The sequence below is a fragment of the Chelon labrosus genome, assembly GCF_963514085.1.
Source record: "Chelon labrosus genome assembly, chromosome: 11".
NCBI lineage: Eukaryota > Metazoa > Chordata > Actinopteri > Mugiliformes > Mugilidae > Chelon > Chelon labrosus.
Genome location: NC_140344.1, coordinates 22,858,554 through 22,878,041, shown reverse-complemented (window position 1 = coordinate 22,878,041; position 19,488 = coordinate 22,858,554). Strand labels below are relative to the sequence as shown.

The following is a 19,488-nucleotide window of genomic DNA, read 5'->3' as shown; positions in this document are numbered from 1 at the left end:
ACTGCACATCAATTTTTTCCCAAATATGCATGTATTTCAGATTTTTCCTTTCTACGCTCACCACAAGGAATGCAGCACAGAGGTCAGCAATGTTTAAAATGAGCTTCAGGAGGTAAAACCCTGTAACCGTGATACGATAAAATCTGGTCCCGAAGACAGCGAGGGAGAGCGGTGCATCGTATCTAGTCAGCTGTTTCATATTAACCTAAATATGAACTCGCTCCATCTTCGACTCAGATGCTTCCAGTAATTCTGTGGGTAAGAAAGGGAAGAAACTCACAAACACATCAGAACCCCCTCATTAACTGTATTTTTAGAAACAATTGAATTTCTGCCAGGCGAGCTTATCTTGCAATTGCGGTGAGGGTGAAAAGAACAATTTCTACCCTCATTGGCGATCTGTTGGAAAATTAGGGCTTAGGAAAATGGAGCTCCAGTCTCTCTGCGGTTAACACTGATCTGATCTTTCCGGGCTGTAAAGATGGACACACTGGTATCATAGTCCAACTGGAGAATCGTCAATTTCTGTTTTCTTTCTTGTTTGTGTGAAAGAAGAAAAAGAAAAATGGGGGGGAAAAAAACGGGAGTCGATATACGAAGACGCTTTCACATACGTTGCACGCTGACAGCTGCTATGCCTGGAATGTGGACTTGTCCGTAATCCGTAAAGGATGCTCAGATAATTAGAAACACACACCCTCTTTCACTCATCTGAGAATGTCTCTTAGAGAAAGTGTGGGGCCTACAATATTGGGCGGGATGCCTCCCACGTATCTCCTTCCTCTCCTGCCAGCACACTGTACCGCCTGGTAGTCTGAGGGAGGAAATGCGGGAACAAAAGGTTCCTCTTGTTGACAACAGATTCATCATGCATTGGGAAAAAAACAAAAAAACAAAAGCATGACCACGCCGGTTGTTGGAGATAATCTGTTCATATTAGGTATCTTTTTATTTTTAATTTGCCATTTAATTTAAAACTGCAATAACAGATTTGCTTTAAACCGCATGAGGGCAGTCGAAACTAGGCCTGCAACACGATGATGTTGATTAGGAGAGATGCTGTTTTCTGTATTCTGCAAATAATTAGCACACACAGTGTTTAGTCTGTTTTAACTTCAATGGTTTGAAGTTAAGTTGAGGGCGGGTGATTGTAATTTGAAATGCACCGGTGTTATTTATCTGCAAAAAGGTGCTTATACTCACTTAAAGCGGACCTGGCATTCATTCATGTGGATGTTACTTAGACATGTACCACCCACCTAGACCAGACCAGGCACCCCCACCCCATAGCAATGACACTCCTTGATGGCAGCAGCCATCCCCAGCCGGATGCAGCCTGACATAGGCACACACACAAAAACTGTTTAGGAACACCTCAAAAAAACATAAAGAACAGCACAAGGTGTTGACCTGGCCTCCAAATTCACTAGATCCCAAACTGATCAAGTGTCTGTGGCATGCACTGGAACAAGCCTGAGTCATATATGCACCATGTCCATTCTCTGATGAGTCAAAACTGTTTTGGAGGCGCAAGGGAGACCTACACGATTTTAGGAAGGTGGTTATAATGTTATGCCTGATCGGTGTACTTCTACATGGGCAGAAACAAACTGCTTACAAAGTGCAAAAAGAAATGGAAATTGGCATCACCACACTAGCCATTACTAGTGCTAGCCAGATTATATAAAAGTATCTGCCGAACAAAGACACTGAATCGTTGCCCGAAAAATAAGAAACGAGAACCAAAAAACAGCTAGTTAGCGTCTGTCTGCCATTTAGCGTTGGGAACGTAGCGGCCGTGAGAAATTTTTATTTGAAAACTGATGCGTGCCGTTGCCGTGAGACCAGAGAGACTCGACCAAAACGGTTAAGTTGCAAACATTAAACCACCAAAACAATGAGCAGCAAGATGCTGTAAAGCTAAGCAAATCAAAGTGATTAATTCTTTGCGGCTGTGTCAATCATTACAGTCATTTGATTGGGTTATAATGTGGATTATAGCCACATTAAAAACGGTAAGATTATATAAATGTTTGTTATTTTGCCACAAGGCCTTTTACACTGACTTGATTATGCAGTCATGTGGAACTTTGATATCACCATCCTAGCAACTACAATCAAGCACAACATCCTCCATTTGAATCCACTTCAAATGGGCCCCTTCAAACTGGTGAAACCCTCAACTGCCTACCAATCGGGACCATCTGGAGGCACTGGATGATGGGAGCTGGGGACCTAAAAGGCTTTCAGAGGGGGGGGGGGGGTTAGCTGAAGGGAAGGAGGGCAGAGAAAAAAAGACAGACAGCGCAGCAGCTACATCTACAAAACCATGTCGTGAGTCCCTCTCTGCAGGCAGGACAGTAATTACAGGGCACACACAGAGAAAGCTTGACTGGGGGAAAAAAAAAAAGTGGAGATACTCAGACTGCTGGGTTGCCGCCCTTGGGCCCTCAACATAACCGCAATGCTAACCAGCCAATCCTACAGTATAGGCTTCGAGAGTAGGGTTCCAGCTCGCTGCACTGACGCACCGTGCCAAGGCAGAGACAGCGACGGTTGGAGACAAGTCCACGTCGGGCCAGGTGGACCAGCATGGGCTGGTCTCCACCTCATGAGGACCACACGGAGCTTTCATTAAACTATTAAGCTTTTTGTAATTTCTATCAAGTACTACTACTACTTTTTTTTTTGATTGTCTGTGCATCTTTGGACCATAGACTGTATATAAATATGGACAACCTCTCACCATTTCCTTGCATTGGCCAAACCGATGGGTGGCGCAGTCTTGCGAAAACTCGTGTTTTCATTTATTTAATACTGCGCTCTGCTCTACCTCCACCAGCTACAAAGAAATGTTGGATTATACACTGTATGTTTATTATTTATATGATTTATTTATCTATTTTTTCCTACTTCCGTGGTCCTACGGGACCGCTTTACGGAGTGGTTGGCATGGCAACTTGTAGTCCACATGATGTCACATCCTATTTCTATAACGTCAAATAACTTACTAACTTATATAGACTATTATATTGTTATATTAAGTACCTAAAATGAGAGGAACTATTCTTGAAAAAAATAACATTTAACGTGTTTTTTAGTGTCTTAGTTTGACCCAAGTCCCACCCACTAACATGGAGTGGGCGGGGCTTGTGACCTATACTGCAGCCAGCCACCAGGGGGAGCTGTACTTGCTTTGGCTTCACTTCTGAGGAGCTGTACCATCTTTATACAGTCTATGCTTTGACACAGGTGTAAGACACACAATAAAACTCAAGGATACAGAGTGGCATGGTAAACAATTAATAAAACACCCAAACCGAATACACAAAGATTTATTATTTATTTGTTTTCCTGCTCCCGTATGGAAACTCTCCCATCGTGGAGTCAAAACCACACATCAAACTGCGTCAGCAAGATGCGTTTTGGTCGTGGCCCTCAGTCTCAACATCCCTTATAAAGCTTTCCCGACACGGACCAGTGCGGCGACTCGCCGTTATCAACTGTCTGAGCGTTATAAATCACTGCTCACGCCCTGGGAGGCTGCGTCCTTCAGCGTGACCTGCAACCTTCACACAGCCGCACGCAGTAAGGTCGCACGACGTCACGTGAGCGGAGAGAAACGAGGTGGATGCGGTTCCTCGCATCCATCAAGGTCCAGACAGGCGAAGGTAATCCATAAAACAAGTGTGTGTGGGTTAAAATAAACCTTGAAGACAGTTAATTAGAGAGGGCGGTTACCGTACTTGGATTTTCACCTGTGGCTCTGCAACTAAAATTTAGGAACCTACTATGGAGGTCCAGAGTTGCCAAAAACAAAAATAAATTACAAGACAATTAAATTAATGTCAGTTTGAATGCACCTGGCACGAATTCAGACATCAATTAATTCAATCTATATTTACTCACTGTCCCATTTATTCACACGTCCATTTTTATCTACTGTATAAATTGATTTTTAAATTTGGCCATTTACACCGATCTAGCATAACATTATGACCACCTTCCTAATATTGTGTAGGTCTAACTTGTTGCCTCCAAAACAGTCGTGACTCATCAAAGAATGGACATAGGCCTTCTGAGGGCATCCTGTGGTGTCTGGGCAACAGAATGTGGGTTGGAGGGCCTCCTCTGTGGATCATCCCACAGATACTTGATACAGATACTTTTTCATCTTTTTTTTTTAGCTGTTCCTAAAGCGTTTTTGTGTGTGTGCCTGTGTCAGGCTGCATCCTGCTGGGGATGACTGCTGCCATCAAGGAGTGTCATTGCTATGGGGTGGGGGTGCCTGGTCTGGTCTAGGTGGGTGCTACATGTCTAAGTAACATCCACATGAATGCCAGGTCCAAAAGTTTCCCAGCAAAACATTGTATTGTCACAAGATGATCAATGTTATTTACTTCTCCTGTCAGTGGTCATAATGTTATGCCTGACTGGTGTATTCCCTTTGCATTACCCCCCTTTTACGTCTCAAAACACAATTATTTCCGTCTTTTCCTTTAATATATCTTTAAGCATTTCGTGTTCACTGTGCACATGAGTGGCGGCTGTCATTCAGAGTGCCTCAGCGTCTCATGAGATCAGCTTATCAAGCCAGATTTCCCTTAGCTGGGTCACTTTACATTACATTACAGTTTCCAGGGTGCAGGTTTACAGCAGGCCGCGGAATATTGCACCAGTATTTCTCCTCTGACATTTATCCGAGCGCTCCCATTCCTTCACTCGGCTTCGACTGTAGATTATAGCAGCAGAGATATGAACTACATGACGTATGATTCCCATTTTCCAGGGCAGGTGTCAAAGCTGTGTGTGTGTGTGCTAATGATAAGTGCGTCCAGGGGAGGGGAGAGGAAAAATCACTCCCCCGGGGGGCATTTTGACACCGCAGAGCAGGCTGTCGTTTTTATACGGGGAGGGGCCGTGACTGACTGTGGGGTCGTGTGGGATTTTTTTCTTTTTAAAGGAACGGAGGATTTATATGATGTTTTTTTTTTCATCCTTTAACTGCGACCTCCTGATGGCCTTGGCTACTATAAATGGGGGGCATACATTACATGTGTAACCACTGAACACATTTGATAAGAAGTGTATCCCTCTGTTGGAAAGGAACAAACAAAAATGCAACGTCTGATTGAATACTCCACTGCCAAAGCGAGCCAATCCATTCCAAATCCTCGGGTGCCTGTTTTTTATTTTTTTATGCCAGCTTTGCAGCCCCCGGCCATTTCGCACACCGCACTCAGATCAGATTGTAACTTTAAATCACTAGCTTAGTTAAGTTTGTGCATTTTCCTTTCACAGCCGGGAGTAACACGGAAACGCAATCAGTCTTTTCACTGAGAGGAATCAATGCTACACTCTGACAAGACATCCATATTTATTCCCTCCTCAACTATTTATCATAAACATTCAGCGGAGTTCTTTTATAAATGCAGACCAAATGAGACACCAGTTATTGATCTGTATTCCCCCAGCCCGAGGCCTTAGACTCTGTAATACTGCTGTGCTTTTAGTTTATGAGAAGCATTATCTGAATGATCCATAAATTACTGTCAGAGTCACAGCTAAAATAAATCCAGACAAAAGCCTGCAGGGTGGTGGGGTAATGACAGGCATCCAGTTTGATTTATCGCCATCACACGCTCAGTATTTTCCATTCAGGCGGCTTCTTCTTCGCCGTTTTATCATATATGCTAACGCAGCCTCGGCAAGCCAGACCAGTCTGTGTGACCCAGACTTTAACGGAGCGGCGTGTCTCTGCAGCACCCACCATATTCCTCTCCTCCCCAGTGGAGCCCGAGGGGACAGGAGACGGCTGCTAATTGCAAGCCCAAAACACACGGCGTTAAAAAAAACAGATAACGCTGGGTGACAGACAGCCTGCAATGTAAAAACATCCCAGAGACGCACCACGTCAGAGGAAAATCTTTAGAAGTCCCCGGAGAATCCTAGCCATTCATCCGTTTCACAAGAAGCTCGCGATAACTTGGACGACACCGTGTTAAACATCTCCTCCCTTGAATAATCTGGTTTTGCTTTCTGTCTCGCATTAAAACTCTGAGGCTATCCAGCAGACGCACGGCAGCAGCAGTAGCCTCTCACCTCTCCACTCCCCGACAGGTTTATGGACACAAAACCCCCATCACTCTTACACAGCATTACCAGAACCACCTGACCTAAGCACAAAGTGCAACTGCACAGCAACACAGCAGGGAGAAAAGTGCAAAAACTCTGGGCGAGAAGGCCTCGGGGAAAAGCTCTCTGCACAGAGCGTGTGATTGGAGTTGCACAGGAAGTTTATATGCCGGGTGTAAATGTAATGTTTGCTCACAGCGCCTCTGGGTGTGTTTTAATAGTTGTACCACACCTGTCATAACGCTTCACCAACGCACAAATAAAAAGATAAGCGCTACAGTCCTGTCATTGCATACGTGTTTAACCCGAACACACATCCAAAGATTTGTTGACTGTTTTATTAAACAGCCCGGATTGGAGATGATGTAGGCATGGCAGGAGAAAATGTAGATGCCTCTGACCTACATCAAGGCACGGATGGGGGAATAAGGAGCCCCAGGCGCTGACAGCCATTCAGCCATCAAATATCAGAAAGGCCAGCTATGAGTAATGCATCACCCCGCGTTCAGCAGCCCGTGCACCGGCTGTTTCCGAGCGGATCCAACTTTGCACTGTTTTTAAAGGTAAATTAATAATAATAATAATAAAAAAAAAACACTTTGCTCAAAGTTTCAGGAGGCTGCACACTCCGCTCGCGAACTGCTGCTGCTGCTGCAGAGGAGAGGAGACACATCTCTCCTCCAGAGATCAATTACTTCCTCTGTACATCTCAGAACTTTGAGCAAGTCGGGACTCTGGAGGCTGCAACACTTTGCACTGATGCATCCCAGCACGCTGCATGATTTCAACAAAATAGAATACAATGGTGACACTTGAAAGAAGATGCTGCAGGATTGTAAGAGTATTGAATTTGCTGTAGGATCAGTGTCCTTTAAAGTCACATTGTAAAACTCAGGAAGGTGCTTACAGGAATTTGACACTTTATTTTTTATTTTTAAGCAATATACATTATTGATGCATGCTTTCAAGCAAAATTTAAAAAGCTGTGATGCAGAAAATGTGATGCACCCGCTGAAGAGTTGTGGCAAAACACCCCGATTTAAAAGCCCGTCTGCGTTCTTGTGCGCACACCTGATCGTGTGCTGTCGGAGGGGGTAGTACAGCATGTGGAGACAGGAACACGGACCTGGATGTCACTCATTCGCTCAGGTGCCTACCTGTCATCGTAGCAGAAATCGGCGCCCAGAGTGTTGACATACAGGACCAGAGCCACGGCGCCGCACAGCAATTCCGCAAACATTTCTGTCTTCCCCAAAACAAAATGATTTAAAAAACAAAAAAAATAACAAAAAAAAAATAAAAAAGATGCAAAGCGAGGCGGAGAGAGAGAGAGAGAGAGAAAAAGAGAGGCAACGATTCCCGGTCTCTATTCCCTCTCAGTCCCCGTCTTTGTCAGGATGTCTCTGCGAAAACAAGTCCATTTCTCTCTCTTACCCCCCCATCATCCTCGCCGAAGTGCATAAAGTGGATAATCCATGTGTGGCTTTCTTTCTAACCCATGTTGGGTCCGAGCCGGGTAGCTTCTGTTTTTTTATTTATTTTTGTTTTTGTTTTTTTATCCAGCTGAGAGTTGAACACAAAAATCAAACGCGAGCGGCGTTCGGCCAAAGCTGTGACAACGGAACCGACTTCGCGTCTGTCCTCGACACAGAGGAGGATCAGCGCTCTGATGCTCAGCGGCCGCTGCTGGATATAAAACGTCGTGATTTGAGGCTGGGGGGTCAAGGCGGCCGCGGTGACTTCACAACATCCGGTTAGACTTTCAAAACAAAGCAGCGTGTAGCGTATGTCAGGTGTTATGAACGGCACTGGTGTCCAAATGAACAAAAAATATAAATATAAGTATAAATCATGTAGTCTCTTAAAACAAGCAGTTTTAGCTTAACACAAAAGTGTAATATACCACCACGTAACTCTAGCTGTTACCATTACATTAATATTTATCTGATTTTAAAACAACTAATTGTTAATAATTGCTCACTCTGATATTGCAGATTTATTTTATTTTCACTTACACGTTTATTATTCTTCAATTTGTAAATAAAGGTATCGAAAATACTTTAACTTTGAAGGCAAACCCGCTTCACTTCCGCTCCTCCTCTCGGCATCCGTGAGGATTTGACGCACCCGTGAGCCAAACGCATGTGGTTGGGGAGAAGTGCGGCGCATGCGCACAAGCTCCGGCTTCAGAGAAGGACGGACGGGGGGGGGGGGGGGGGGGGGGGGGGGAGATAAATCACACTCCATGATGCTGGGACCTCTTCGCTAAGGGTCACTTGCTACCACTAACAGTAGCCTATAATGTGAAGGTGGTCTTCCGAGTGATGTTCAGGTGTGTGCTCCATGAGCAAGCCCCTGTTTATGTTTTATTTAATTTCACAATATCGCTCCCTAGGGGTGATAATGACTGGAATATTAGTGTAATCAGTTCATCTACCACCTACAGTACAAAAATAAATGGTGGTATTGGTTGGATGTATCTCTAATTTGCTTAAAACCTCCAAGGCTCCACTGTAGAAGAACTCCCACTGTTTTTTAATCAGAATAACATATAACTGATTGCAGCTACAGAATACAGCACAGTGTCCTCATGCTGAAATCTCTTCATTTAAAATTTGGAATGGTGACAAATTCACAATTGCTTGCAAAAAAATGGTTTTAGTCATTCCACTCAGGCTTGATCTTGAAAGAGCAGAGGCCTATTTAAACTTAGAGACGGTGCTTCCTGATTCAGTTATAAAGGGGAAACCCGATTCCTTTTGCTCCCGTATAGAATGGGTGACACACTCATCACACTGGAGAGACATGAGAGTCTCTTTAGTGTGTTTTCAGTTGCTGTTTTCTACTGATTTGACTCAAAAGGAGTGAAGACACAGTGACCACTAGAGGGCTCAATGAGCTCGTTGCTGTTGGGAAGACTGCATTTCATCCTGTGTGGCAATTATTTCGGTCTCTGATATGTTTACAGCTGAATGCAGTGTCCTCAGATATGCACCGATCAGGCATCAGAGAATGGACATGGGCCTTCTGAGTGTGTCCTGTAGTGTCTGGCAAAAGGATGTTGTTAGTGGGGGCCTTTGGGTCCTATGGGATGAGGGGAGGGGTCGCTGTGGATCATCCCACAGACTCTTGATCAGTTTGGGATCTAGTGAATCTGGAGGCCAGGTCGACACCTTGTGCTGTTTTTAGGAATTAAACGACAAACCATCTTACTGTATATGTTTTTCAAACGCTGCATCTTTGCACCCTCGTTTCCCAAAAGCTTAAATTTCCAAAAACAATACAGAAATTTCTCCCATGGAGGAGACAAGGTGAAGAACTATGAGGCCAGCAGTTAGGAAAGAGGAGGTAAAAGAATTTTTGGGTTTCATAAAGGTACTTCACAGACAAAGACAGCGCCCTCGCGCCCGGCTTCAGACGGACTGAGGGTTGTTCCAGCAGAAAGAACCCATCTGTCGGGGGCGGCCTTTCATTGTAGCCTTTCGCAGCAGCAGGACACTATGATGTAACGCAGGAATTAATTAGACTGATCAGAGAGACTGAAAGAAGGTTGTTTTTTTATAATCATTTATAGTCTGGTGACTGATTATCCTGATGAATGAGACGTTGCCGTTTTTCCCATCATGTTCAAACATTGGCTGCACTCGCTTCCAGGGATTAGTGATAAAAAAATATTAACTTTACTATTACTTATGTGTGCATGGCTGCTCTTCATATTAATTGGTGGAAAGTAACCAAGCACATCTAGTCGTGTTGTATACTGAGTTATTTTAAAGTTATTTGCCTGAGATTTTTAAATTACCGCCACCTTAAATTTCTTCTCCACTATTTTTATGTGTGAAATGTGGTATTTTTTACCACAGAACAACTGGAAAAATTGTAAGGAATTTGTTATTTGAGCTAATTAACGGTTCAAAGACACATCTTCCTCTTTTGTCTTCCTGTTTTGTCAGAGCTAAATATCTAAATCATTAAAGGCACCGTGACTTAGTTCAAGGAGAAACAACAGACTGTGAAACTTCAGCGATGAAATATATGAAATATGATGAATTGAACTATTTAAACAGTTATTAAGGGGATTACTGATTATTTTTTAAATGCAAAAACAAATCTTTAATCTGATTTTTTGTTATACACCCTGCTAGTTTAATGTATAAAAATGCACCACATATTTCTTTTATGTTAAATAAAATCACTTTAAGGACAGTAACGTTGAACTTCAGTACAGAGTTTGAGTAAAAATTTCATGACTAAACTACTAAAACATAACAAAACTGTGCTGCAGATGGAACACAAAACTGTATGCTGTATGCTGTTATATTCATCCAGTAATATAACAATGGAATTCTCCTACATTATAATTTAAGTTATGTTTTATTTTGACACAGTTTAGAAACAACTTGGTCCTATGTCTCTATGTAGCTCCATGGTCTTGGAGGAACATCCTCTCATATGGTTGAATGGTTTGATATTTGACCTTTGTTTAGCTAAGCAAAGAATCCTAACTGACCATTTTGTCCTGACATGAAATTATCATAAAGTTAGAATTCAGCAGTGGTGGGCCGTCAGGGCCAGCCAAGCCTTCCCAGCTGGCCTAAACTTCATCAAAATCACTGAGTTATATTTTAGTAAGTCATTAATCGTATTAAATCTTTCCCAGTAGCCTATTCTTTTCATTTCATGGCTTGTCTGTCTCTCGGCTGCGGTGCTTCTGGCAGTGTAACTTTGCATTAGAGCTTTTATCCAAACATATTTCATCAACATCATGTGTTGCCTGAGGCAAAGAAATCTGCCAGGGCCTTCACAATTAAAACAGCAGGCGGCTGAAGCTTGAAATACATTGTAATAACGCTTGTTCCTGTAACCAGTCACAGTCCAAGTTCACATTCTTCTTGGCTTCTAGCATTTCAGTATTTCCGCTTTTCCTCATTAACCACACCCACTCCAGTTTCTGACCAATCACAGAATTGTTGCCAGACACCCCCATGAGGTTGTTGTGTGAGCTGCTCAAAAAAATTTGTTAAAAATTTTGTTCTCAAAGGCCCTTGTTTGGGAGTTCTCGCAGCTTGTTCTCAACAGAATTTTTTTCTCGTGTTGTGCCCGGGAACGATTCTGTGATTGGTCAGAAATTGAAAGTTGGCGTGGTTAATGCAGAAAAGCGGAAATGCTAGCGGGCATTCTGTGAGCTCCCAGATGCTAATATTCGTAGCATGTCCGCTAATCTCTCCTGTTTAGAGATCGGCATACTGCGTGTCGGTGCTGAATGAACGGCGTGATCCGACGGACGCGGTCGTCAAAACAACTGGCCGACATCCGACAAATAATAAGAAAAATGCCTTTTGTCGTCTATCTTTTGTTTTGTGTCCTTGTGTTTTGTAAAGTGTCCTTGTGTGTCTTGAAAGGCGCTTATAAATTAAATGTATTATTATTATTATTAATATCTCCCACAATGCTCAGCGTGTGTAACGTATGCTGTATTGGGCCCTTTGAGGACTTCCCCAAGTGTGGCGCTTGAGTTTCTCGTGAAGTATAAATTACCTAGCCAGGACGAACTTTGTTCTTGTTCTTGCTCACCTCGAGAACAAGAACAAATTTCTTGCTTCTCACAGAGAACAAGCTTTAGGCCTTTTCGAAGACCTGCAGTACGATCCTTTCGCATTCTCTGACTGGAGGGTCAGAGAGCTGCAGTTCATGTTAATCTGTTGCATGCAAATCATCCCTGTTAACGTTTTCAAGCTAATTTTTGAACCCACAATGGCAGACGGAGGAGAGGCTATCGACTTGGTTGCAGATCTTCTTAAAAAGCTGTTTTCACAGCAGACTTTCTGGGAAAAGCTGGATATTGTGAGGAAAGGCCGCCCAACCCTGGAGCTAGCTAGCCTGACCCAGCAACTATGAGTGCTTCTGGTGATTAAAATGAATTTACATCTTTTATGTATGTTTTTGCCATTTTTTTGGGTCGACACTGATGCTTCTGCTGGATTTGTTTAGTTGCTTTAGTAATGGCATTCATCTCCCTATTTGAGATACCTGTCTACGATGCAACGTCCTGTTTCATTGTGTATTCGTATGGTGGTTTCTATAGCAGTGGCGTCATAATGATATATTAAGCGGTGTTTTGAATAAGGTTGGAGGGCATTGAAGGCCTAGGTGAAAATTCAGTACTGCTTGACTTGTGTTGTCCCACACAGAAAAGTTTGACTTCATATTCCAGGTTTATTGAGCCAGCTATATGGAAAATATCTAATGTACCATTAAAAGTTTGGAACATCTGTGTGGCGGAGAGATAGTATCTGTACATTATGATGACAAGTTCTCAACTTCGCACATGTAAAGGGGTCAACTAAAGTAAAAACACGTGTGTGACGGAGAGAAAAGAAGAGGGCGCTGGAGGCGGTGAAGGCGGGCAGGAGTGTTGCCCGACGTACAGTATGTGACAGTGAAGAGACCTCCCTGAATGGAAGGGTTGAAGGGATTACAGGGACACTGCTCTCTGGCTGTTAGATAATTACAGGTTCAGGCCTGCGTCTCAAATCACTTCTTCGTGGAAAAAAAAAAAAAGAAAAGAGAAAAAAAGTGAAGAAACGTGAGTGTGGTAAAACAGAAAGTGATGCTTAATGCAGACTTTCTTAAGTACGGCTTTGCGCAATGCCAAGCGGCTTAATGTGCTTTATGGGAGTTATGGGGGAGCTGGCATTCAGGGGAATATCTAACTCAAAAATGGTTAACGTCAGCAAAGTATAATGAACGGTAACTTGACCAAAAACCGCACACGAGCAGCGTACTCTGACAGCTAGAGGTGACAACGGATACTGTGTTTTATCACTTTGTGTGCACTCTCTCTGATTTCTTATGTTCTGAGAACCTCATACCTCATCTTCTTGCAATCAGGGAAACATGATATCATTAGTGTGATACTCTGAATATTACAGCTTCCTCAGCAGTACGCTACCATCAGAAATTACTTTTTTTACTCCAGGGCTGATGGTGCATTTGGAGAGAACACAACGCTGACGGACTGATTGAGCGTAGATAGAAGGAGAAGGTGTCCATCAAATGAGGAGGGTTGGCATTTCCATTAATGTAATTTGACATTCTTCTTTTCATTAGGGGCCCAGCTGGTCCGCCCATGCGTTGGGGGCCCCATTAACTGCGACATAAAGCAAGGAGCAGGAGGTTTGATGGACCTTCTGTAGCGGCTGGTGTTGCATGTGGTCTTGGGAGATTTAAGATGCCTGCTGGTGTGATGTCAGGAAGATTACACCGAACCTCCTCCTTCTACATGCGGGGATAACAGCCCATCCATCCTCTCTCCAAGCACATTTCAGTGTGCACTGGTGCATAGAGAAAAACATTTCCAATCTAAAAAGCAATTAAGTTCTGAGCGGAGGAGCGAGCGCAGAATCCACTGCATTATCAAAGAGCAACTCTGCACCCTGCTATAATCTTTAGCATGAACTAGCGTAGATCAATAGCACATAACCCAAGGTTCTTTGGTAGTTCTGAAAGAGCCGCACTACTTTTTTCTCTCCGAGTAACCTCAACCATCTTAGGAGTCCGTCAGCACACTCTGCATTGCTTTGAACCCTGATGCCCCCTGCAGCTGTAGCCACGCTGCTTGTCTCCCTCTCTCATGCCTAAGCAGCGGAGAAGGAAATTCTTGATCTTTGGCAAAGAGGGGAGCGCTGTCTTTTCTCTTTAAAGTTCCGAGACAGATTCTCGCTGTTTGCCAGGTAAAATTAAAGCAAGCTGGAGCGGGCGAGGCGGGTAAGCTCACCTGCTAATGCAGGCCTGGAGAAGGTTCAGCACATATTTGCGCCGTTAACCTATCATTTACTTGGAGCCTTAACGGGTCGGTCAAGTTAGGTTTTAACAGCCAGCAAAAGGGAGGAGAGTGATTACTCGTGGCACAAAGACAGAAAGGAAGGAAAACAATAAAAACTGTCTGCAGGAACCCAACGCCAGAGGCTCGCTGACAAAATAAACTGTTTCCATGGTGCGTTTCAACACCTTCTATGAAATCTGTTATATTAAAAGTCTGCTTTAATTTTTGTTCTCATTAGCAGCAGCGGGTTCAGTGACGTCTTTCTGTTTAGGCATCAAAGTCTTCACCGGATGAAAATGCCAATGCAGCAACGGCCTGCTATAAATAAAAACAATAGATCCTAAAGCAAAGTTAAGCTGAGGACCGGCATGGCCAAGAACTCCCATCTGTTTATGCTATACAGACATAGGCATTGTCTGAGGAATGCTTGTGGCTTTTTCTAAATGCCACATTTTCCTGTTAACTCAACCCAAGGAAAGAGGATAACTCCAAATGATCAAGAGATCACTGCAGCGCCGGTGGTGGTGTGGATAACCGTGCTAGTCCATACGTGTCCAGCCCGGCCGGGCCGGGGCAGGCCAGGCCGGGGCAGGCCAGGCCTCCTGTGTCCTTTCCAGTACGGGAGCCGGGGCCGCTCATACTCATCTGCATAATGAAATTACCTGCAGCAAGGTCTTTCCACGGATGAATCAACGTCTGCGCTCCAGAGACAATCACTGAAACCTCGGTTATTCCAAACCCCTGCCTCCTTAACACACATGAGCGACACCGGACGGACTCCACCGCGCAACATAGCCGGGTGGATTCAAACTGGATCTTTCTTTAACCTTTAAAAGGCTGCAAAAAAAAAATGAACAGAGGACGTTTAGCTGACACGGGGCAAAAATTACCCTCTGCTGCAGGAAGCTTTGTTTTTGCTTCTCCCAGATATGCAGTGCCGCCAGATATGATGATTTCCTTGGAAACAAGACAGTTTAGGGGACGTTCCACTCCAAACCTCAACAAAGACTCAATAAATCTTAGCTATGGTCTATAAATAAGTGAGGTACTAGGTAATATTTCAAATGATACTCAAATCGCAAGTTTATGTGTAAAACTCCAAACCATAGTTTTATTTGTCTCATTTAAAAAAAAGAAGAATGGTCCGTGCATCTGTCACCTAAATTATCCCATAAATATGTTCAGTGACAGGATGTTTGCGGCGATTTTAAAGAGCACGCAAGCCGAATCTGCCTCTGCAACATGCTGCAGCATTGCCACAAAGGCAGGTCCAGAGTATCCGGATCCTTTGCACATCCACATAAACCGGCGTGTCTGTTTATAAGAGAGCACGTTTATACATCAATCGCGGTTGGGTTTTTTTTTTTTTTTTTTTTTTCGCAGCGCAACATTTGGTCGTCAGCCTGAGCGGGCCCTGATGAGAACCGCAGCTGATCCGGACTGATGTGTTCAGCAGAGGACCGAAGAAGAGAGCCAAGCTGAAGGATCCTCTGAGCTTGGGTCTCCTCTGCCCGCTCCCTTCGCTCTCTGTGTCCGGTAAGTGCACACCAGAGGGCTAACTACGAATAAATGTCTTCATAATGTAATAAGAAATTGTGCCTGAGACTTAAATACAGAATTACACAGCTGGTGATAGACAAGTCTCTTTGCTCCCTCGCTGTTAGGCAGATGTTTGCAAAAAAATGTCTGTAACTGACAACCAGAAAAAAGGAAATAAGAAAACACGTTCAAGAGTATCGCTCTCCCTTGAATGGCTTTGACTTATACACTACAAGCGGACATGACATATGGGAAAAGCACAAGTTTTAGCAATTAACGGTGTCTGGGTTCAATTCATGTGTTCTATTAAGGAATGACAAATACACGGACCCTGACACTGCAGCTAAATGTAATGCTTCTGGAGTTTTCGCCCACATCTTTTTGCCTTCTTCAAACAGTCTGGTTTGTCTTCCCATGACCTAAATATGCTGATAAAGCACGGATGGCCAGGAACAGATCAAAGAGGCCATTCATCATATCTACCTGCTCAGCTCTTCCTCTCAGACTAATGGCCAAACAGAGGATATACAGCACTTGTCACAGACAGATAAAAGTGCAGACTCAGATCAGGGTGAAAAAACGAAGAGTTTATTCTAATTACAACAATTAAGACGAGACTGACTTAGGATGAGCGGCTCCCAGTGAAAGGCAGAGGCTCAAGAGCAGGTACAGAGGAGCTGAGGGAGGGTGAGCAGACTCTGACTGCAAGCCAACTGGGTGAACGCGTGGCAGGAGTAAAGCTGGCAGAGAGAGGAGCAGGCTGGTTGGTATTTAATGGCTGTGGAACATGGAGAAGTAAAGGATTTTAACAGAGTCCAGAATGACCCTTGAAGACTGGAGAATCGTGCCGTGTTCACAAAATGCCCAAGCATCAGCTGTTATTTCTCAAGTGCTGTTTGACATTGAGATGTTGTCCCCTGCTTCAAAATGAACTAGTTAAACAAACACACATGATTTGTTCACCGTGTCATTGGAGCAAAACAAATTTGGATGCAGCCTTGATTTGTAGCGCGTCACGCCCGCCACGCAGCGACAAGGTCAGTCGTCAGTTGCTGTCGCTTCACATCGCCAGCTATCTTTAAAAAAAATTAAAAAAAATAAATGACTTACAGCCTAACCCTGTAGACGCAGCGAACTGGGAAGGAGTGGATGAGAAGCCAAGGTAGATATACTGCAAAGCTTGATTGATGAATAGGTGTCAGGTGTTACAGGCTGACTGCAAAACAGGAGGTGATTGAAGCACCGAGTCAAGCCACACTCTAAGATGAAGAGGAGACAAAGAGAGGCACCACAAGAAGCAAAAGATAAGGGGAAAACAACAGGGTATGAAGGACAGATACAACCAGGACCATGATAACTGAGCTGGTCAGGCATAACATTATGACCACCTTCCTAATATTGTGTAGGTCTCCTTTGTGCCTCCAAAACAGTTGTGACTCATCAGATAATGGACATGGGCCTTCTGAGGGTGTCCTGTGGTGTCTGGGAACAGACTGTTGTTAGTGGGGGCCTTTGGGTCCTATGGGTTGAGGGGCGGGACTTCTGTGGATCATCCCACAGATACTTGATCACTTTGGGATCTAGTGAATTTGGAGGCCAGGTCAACGCCTTGTGCGGTTCTTCATGCTTTTTTGAGTTGTTCCTAAACCGCATTCCCTGCATCCTGCTGGGGATGGCAGCTGCCATCAAGTAGTGGCATTGCTATGGCGTGGGGGGTGCCTGGCCTGGTCTAGGTGGGTGGTGCATCTCCAAGAAACATCCACACAAATGCCAGCTCCAAAAGTTTCCCAGCAGAACACTGAATTGTCACAAGATGGTCAATGGCATTCACTTCTCCTGTCAGTGGTTTTAATGTTGTGGCTGACGGGTGTGCGTTGTACCTCGCTGGCCAGGTGCCATTCCTGGTCAAAGTACACATCTGACCAAGTATGGTCCCAATACCGGGTGGTGTTCTTGCACCGAGGACACATCTTGAGGTAACCGGTGCCGTTCCTGTTTACCAAATGAGCATTCTCTATCCTCCCATCCTCCAGTGTTTGTACCGTCAAGTCCAAACTACAGAGGACATGAGTCAGTCGTTCTTTGAGTGACAGGTGGGTACACAGAAGTGTCTAGGTGTTGCCTAGAAAGGCATCTGGCAAAGATGTTGTTCAGGCGAGTCAGGCTCTGTCAACATAGTGACAGACGGTACCAACCACGCTGAGCTTTAATGTCTCTCTACAGGAATGTTATGGATGAGATCATGGAAGGTTTGTCCATCTTTATACAGAGTCAATGAAAACGTAATCAACTTGGACTTTCTGCTTGCTGCTGCCCCCAGCGTCTATGGAGTTCCATGGCGACAGCAACTACTTGCTGAAGGAAGTTTAGCACAAGCTTTCTAAGTCAGTACCTTTCCATAAGCTCAACACAAATTTTCTCTTAAAGGTTGCGTGAATGAGTTCGCCGTAGCAAGACGCAGTCAGAGATACCTTATCACTAACGCATACCCTCAGTAGAACAGTCAGTAAATTCAATTTCTTGAATCCTCGTGAGAAAAGAGATTTTCTTCTATGTCCTATGTCAGTTATCAGTCAAATCAGTTCCATCAAGATGTTCTTCTGAATGTCATTAGTCCAGGCTTCTAGCGCAGACTGCCGGCTTTCCACATCAAATAAAAATCCAATGTGAAGCACACCGAGCGGGTTTCATGGTGTGCCTTGCATCAGCAATCACCCCTCTCTCGGTGCACCCTGATGCTGTAAACATGCTGTTTGATTTATGGTGGAGTGAATACATAGTGGAGAATGACTAGTCACTGAATGCTAATGTGCCAAAGCTAAGCCGTGCATACAAATGTCTTCCTCCCCTTTGCCAACGCTTCTTCTCTGACTATTTCTCTTTCTGTCCCCCTCTGCCTCTGTTTCTCTTCTGCTCCCATTCTCCTGCTCTTTCTGTCGCTCTGACTTACTTTCACGCTCCCTCTCTGCGGACGACGCGCGGCTGACAAATTGTCCGGCCGCACTCTTGCCGAGCAATAGTTTTGACGTAGCGCATTAGTTTCAGCGGTGAAGACAACATCCAAGTGGCTCCGGTTCTTTTGTCCTCCAGTGGCGTTCAGAGCCAGAAATTCACATGGCGCGTCGGTGTTTAAATGGAGCCACACACAAGGATATTACGCTGGATTGATTATGAAGGGGACATGCAGCGTCCTCAGTCTACTTCAACTGTAATTTGTCCATATAATGTGGCTTAGGCGATTATGTGTTATTCGACTTCAGAGGAAACCAAAATCTTTTTTTTTCTGGTAATAATATCATGTATGACAGAACTAAGTTGAACATCTCCAGAGACAAACATGTGGGATTAAATACATATAAAGTGTTCAAAACTCATCTGTCATCGGTTTTCTTACTGAGTATTTAATAGGTTTCATGTGTCATTGGTGCAGCTCTTGAGATTTAGTGACAATTTCCACTGATCTTGTCTTTCTCATGTTGGAATGAATGGAGATTATAAATGAAATGTATATCACCCAGGACCCTGATCAAACATGATTGTACCACCGGACTTTGTTGTCTGGTGATGAAAGAACAAAGAGAGTGTCAGTTTCAGTCAAATGAAAATTGCATGGAAAATGTGCGAAAGACTTCTTCGCTGTTGTGTACCATGATGACAGGACTACTCTACAGCTTACACAATAATCTAGTCAAGGCTGTACGCCTCTTCCAACCAGTCAACGTGCAGTTTGCGGTGTCAGAGTGAAATCTACCTTTAACCACTAACCTTTGGCGACGGAATTTGAATAATTTCATGCTTGATTCCAAGTAAACCTCTCCGCCAAATTTGAAGAAATATCATCGGGACATTCCTGAGATCTGGTACGAGACGTCCAGTACATGTTGACAGCTGACTGACAACCCGAAAACTATTCTTCCAGCCGGGGAGGAAGGAAAAATGGCAGAAGAAAAGCGGACTTCTGCAACTTGAGAGTACAGAAGTGTTTTTTC

The 19,488-nt window shown here is 44.1% G+C and overlaps 1 protein-coding gene and 1 long non-coding RNA gene across 2 annotated transcripts in view; both read right to left on the bottom strand.

Annotated features, from left to right (window-relative positions):
- tmtc2b (transmembrane O-mannosyltransferase targeting cadherins 2b) overlaps positions 1 to 7,785 on the bottom strand; it is a 97,589-nt gene extending 89,804 nt beyond the window's left edge. Inside the window, exon 1 of the mRNA XM_084555609.1 lies at positions 7,293 to 7,785. Coding sequence (XP_084411735.1) covers positions 7,293 to 7,375 — 83 coding nt within the window. The 5' untranslated portion in view covers positions 7,376 to 7,785. The remainder of the gene's footprint in view (positions 1 to 7,292) is intronic.
- An 8,280-nt stretch (positions 7,786 to 16,065) lies between these two features.
- LOC311495123 lies at positions 16,066 to 16,663 on the bottom strand. Its single transcript, XR_014699308.1, has 2 exons — positions 16,463 to 16,663; positions 16,066 to 16,277 (listed from the first exon to the last, which is right to left on the bottom strand). It is a non-coding gene; the product is annotated as an uncharacterized lncRNA (long non-coding RNA).
- Positions 16,664 to 19,488: the final 2,825 nt, after the last annotated feature.